General features: G+C 35.5%; 1 protein-coding gene across 1 annotated transcript in view; it reads right to left on the bottom strand.

Moving 5' to 3' along the window:
• The window catches only part of LOC113766403, a 15820-nt gene extending 14766 nt beyond the window's left edge, over window positions 1-1054 (bottom strand). Inside the window, exons 1-3 of the mRNA XM_027310598.1 lie at window positions 772-1054; window positions 448-674; window positions 13-254 (exon numbers count right to left, since the gene is read on the bottom strand). Of these exons, the coding sequence (XP_027166399.1) occupies window positions 13-254; window positions 448-674; window positions 772-1054 (752 nt within the window). The remainder of the gene's footprint in view (window positions 1-12; window positions 255-447; window positions 675-771) is intronic.
• Window positions 1055-4850: the final 3796 nt, after the last annotated feature.

Below are 4850 nucleotides of genomic sequence, written 5' to 3'. Positions count from 1 at the left end.
TGAAGAACTCACCGGCTACCAGGAAAGCATAAGTGCCGGCTGGCTTGGGAGCAATGATGCTGAAGAAGCTGTAGTAAACGGAATATTTGCTTGCCTTTCTCGTAGTTGCTATCGAATTCAGTTCTTGATATGATATCAGCAGTGAGGCGAGCCATGTATTCACCAATCTCTACTTCAGTTTGTCCCAAGTCAATTGCATTTTCCAGCGACTGGAGCATCTCCTTAGTGCATTCCACCATATACCCCGCGTAGCTCTATTGATCAATCCAAACAGAAAAAATTGAGTTATGAAATGACAGGTAAAAACCAGTTCAATTCAAGAAACTTGGCTAGCCAACTATCAAAAAGTTAGCAGATATGACACATTGATAAACATCGAGATGAGAGAAAATTTTAGTGCTATGAATTCTTCTACGAGCGTGCTTTAATTAATATTTTTGTCTTTACCTTGATTTTATCTCCCATGAAGGCCGGGGCAACAATGTGTCGCTGGTGGTACCAATCGTCACCGTTCGCCATAAGTAGACCTCGACCAATAAAATGCTTTGATCCCTGTTGTTGTAGCCATGATTTGCCTGAACTTGTGCTGTGTTTGAAAAAAAGCTCTTTTATCAAATCTGTTTCGCTTAGGCACATTCTTGGTTCTGTCCCATTCCAGTATATGAATCTTTTCCCTGTAAATTCAAGAGGTTCATGAATTAATGAGATTGAGGTTCAATTCAAAAAACCAATTCATGGTGTTCTGTGATGGATGCAGATTATCGAGCTTACCATAGATTTTGGACCATGCAACATAATGAGGCAAAAGGCGACCAACGATATCATGGTTGATGGAGTCCATGTCTTGAGAGGTAGATTTGGAAACGAAGGAGGCCATGTCCATGATGTTGCCAACTAGAAACCGAGGTTTGGGGCCACGCACCCCTTGCTTGACCATGATTTTCTTGATGCGTCTGGGGGTCAGCCAGTAGCATGATATGGTTTCGTATGCGACTTTGATCAACATGGTCACGCATGCGACTAAGATAGCCGCCAGCACCAGCTGAAGGGCCATGCTTTTTGGCGTGGCTGGCTAGCTACTATTAATTCCAGCAACTAGGAACTCCGATCTGGTAAAAAATTAAAGGGAAGAACTGTCAACCTCAGATGCTTCAGCCTACAACAAACACGGGGAGTCGGAAGTTGGGAGTCAGGAGTCGGGAAGTCAGGACACTATTCTCAAAGAAAGAGAGGAGAGAGTGGAGAGACTCAAATGTGTTGGCTTTGGCTTTGGTGATTCCTGGTCTCACTGGCACTCCAATTTATAGTGTTTAAAGCTCTTTGTTTACTCTTATCTTCTTTTTTTTTTTCCTTTTTTCTTCTTTCTTCTTTATGTATGTACATTACAAATTTTTTTTTTTTTTGAGGGAAGGTACATGAATTTCACTTACCATGACAGAGTAAGAGGCCGTCTGATAACATTTATAATTCTTAGTTTTTGTTTTCGAGGATAAACAAAACAGAATGCTTGACCTATTTTTTTGCCAAAAACAGAACATAAATATGTCTTGTTTCAACCAATATTTGACAACCAAATTGAATAAACGCGTTTAATTTAATAAAATAGAATGTTATGTTTTTTTGTTTCAATATTCTATCTACGAACTTATGGAGCTGTTCCTTTGATCAGTTCTTTTTTCTTGTACTTCTTTCTTAGCAATAGAGCAGGAACCTTTTCTTATATGAGTTGAGATTTGCTATGATTTCAAACAACAGTCACCGTATGGGGGTAGTTAGCCTTTTTTTTTTTTGTAATTAACTCTTGTATTATCAAGTGTAATAGTATAAAATGTTGAGTTTTGCTTTGGAAAAAAAAAAACGATGGTCACCAAGTAACAAATTAGATATAAAATGGTCCACAAATTAGTTTATAGTGTGCAATCAAAGCATGAAAAAAAAAAGGCTTGTTATCATCCCAAATTGATTCTTCACCTACTTTTTTTAAAAAAAAAATTATTTGTCTTTTTATTGATGAGGAGAAACGGGAATTCCAGTCCAATCCACTGGTTCTGCTTGGGGTTGTGTCTCTCATCCTTAGGGCTTTCATCTGATGTATTTTTTTTTCCCCTCATTATACGTGGAACGACGTCGTTTTGTATTTAGAGGGCAAAAAAAAAAATTCAAAATGAAATGGGTCATCTTCTTCCTCAGCAGTCAGCACGGCAGCGGCTTTCCAGCTCTTCTTCACTTCCTCTGCAGCATTCATGGAGCCATGGAGGATGGTAGATCTGGATCACCGTGGGGGGGCTGGGCTGGGCTGGGCGGGCCGCCGGAATCCCCTATATATAGGGGGTTTTCCGGCGGCTTGGGGGGGGCTTAAGCCCCCACCAGCCCCCCCTTAAATCCGTGGCTGCCTTTAACTACCCTATGTTCTCTCACGGATACTTCCATGGTGGTAATCTAGCAAGAGCCTTTCATGGTTGCCATCATAGTTGCTAGATCTGGAACTTAAAAAAAAAGGATGGCTAGTTCTGAAATAAAAAAAAAGGAAAAGATGAATCAGCAAGATGATGAAAAGAAAACAAGGATTGAAACTTACGAGCTAACGAGTTAAGTATCTTTAAACTCGAGTTTGCTCGAGCTCGATCACTTCAATTGCGAGTAACTCGACTCATTTGGACCTCTAGGATTGATTGAAGCTCTGATGTGGTATGATTTTTCTAATTATTTATTTATTTGACTTGTACTTTTTTTTTTTCAATGCTCCATTGATTTGTTAACCATTCTTTTCCCTTTCTGGTATTAGGACTGCATGGTTATTATTATGTTTGGGATTTTAAGAATGCAAAGTTCAAGACCATACCACTTTGCTGAAATATTTCTTGAAAGTTTCTTTTACAATATATTGCCTAATATTAGAACACTTGTAAATGCCTTTAAAGCCTATTTTGTGTTCGTATCGCCCATATTCTTTTAAAACCGGCCTGATATTAGTTAAAAATAGTAAAGATCGTAGACTCAATATAATTTGCCTGAAATTTAATAGGACCAAATTGATTAATTTTCTAAATATCAAGGACTAAATTTTCTTCCCTGAAACAAAAAGAACCATTTTACCCACATCCTAATTGTTGAGGACCAAAATCTAATTAGTTTAAGACTGAGGCGGAGGACAACCACCAGAAGAGAGGTAAATGGAGTTCTGGAGGGTGGTTGCCCCTCTCTTCTGCTTCTGTTCCTCTGCCGATGAACTCCAAAAAAAACAAAAAATGCAATTCCTTCTTTCTAAATCCAAATCATATATATATATATATAATAAAGTCGTATCCTCATACTTATCCCTTCATATTTTTTCTTTCCTACGTGGCTTAACGAGATGGCAAGTAGTTTCCTACGTGGCTTACTCCTTTTTTGTTTGGATATATATCAATTCTTATTTTCTATAAAAATTCTTAATATTATATGATTCTTATTTCTTACCCAAAAAAGGAATTGGAAAGTAATGCGATATAAATAAAAGAGACATAAATCTCCTCTATTAGATATATAGGAATAAATGATAATATATTTTTTTATAGTGTCCTATTCTTTTTTGTTTTAACAGCTTCATCATAGATCCTTTTTATTTTAAGATAATTTACCCATATATAGAACAACATACAAACAATCTAGACATGGAAATTAAAGAAAGTTAGCTCGAGAAAGTTTTTACAAGACTCACAATCCCCATGCATAATTGATGTACAAAGAGAAATGACACTTCATCTGATTGAAAATTTCTGGAAAAGTCCATAAAAAAAATGGAGTGTCATCAACCAAAGAAATAAAATCCCATTATCATAGCTAAAGAAAGATGAGATAAAACATTAGATATTTATTGAAGTTTTGCACCCCGAAAGCCCCTACCCGACCCTCCGTCCGTCGTGTCCTCCGCTCGTCTTTTTTTTAAATATATTTCTGCTAATAATTCCTTAATCACAATACATCTTTGCCCAGATGGTGGAGAGTATTTCGTGTGTGGATCCACATCATAGGAGTCCATGAACTTAAAGGACTCGATATAGTGGAGGTGGTCTTTTAAGGTCGATAAAATCTATCTTGATAACACATTTGTAAATTTATTACGTACAGGTTTATATACGTGCATAGTACGAGTCACATAAGGTCTTATTTCCTACCCAAAGTTATTTGGATGATTATGGTTTTATTTCCTATAAGAATTCTTAATATTATAAGATTCTTATTTCCTACCCAAAGTTACGTACTTTAAGCAACTTAAATTAAGATAAACATACTTTTAATGTTCTTATCAATATCTCTTTGTATTCTTATCAATTCTTATTTCCTATGTCTATACTACATATAGCCTCTAATATATTGATTTCAAGTATCAAATTCATGGTTAGGTATTTCCAGTGCAAGCGGTTAGTATATTAAAGTATCGATTTTGGGTTTTCACTCCTTTTGATTATCAGGTACACATTTTTTCAATATATATATATATATATTTAAAAAAGGCATGTTGATCTTCAATTGTAAGAGCTTAGTAACATATCTTGAATTTTTTTTGTTTTATTTTCTATTTGATTTGTATGAAGACATAGGATTTAAACAAGTACTTTCATCGTTATTTTTGTAGGATTTTTTCTAACATGTTTGTTAATTGATTTTTGTGATCATATACTACGATGTTTGTTAATTTGCCTTCAGGAAAAACAACCAAAAACAAAAGGTACTGGAAAGTAATGCGATATAAATACAAGAAACATAAATATCTCTATTAGATATATCTGCAAATTCATTAGTTAATTAAAAGACTCTGGCCGTTTATTTAATTATAATCTTTACGTATTGTTATACACAAACTTGAA

Source organism: Coffea eugenioides, chromosome 3 (genome assembly GCF_003713205.1).
Source record: "Coffea eugenioides isolate CCC68of chromosome 3, Ceug_1.0, whole genome shotgun sequence".
Lineage (NCBI taxonomy): Eukaryota > Viridiplantae > Streptophyta > Magnoliopsida > Gentianales > Rubiaceae > Coffea > Coffea eugenioides.
Note: the sequence above shows the minus strand (reverse complement) of the source record. Positions and strands in the feature narration are given on the sequence as shown.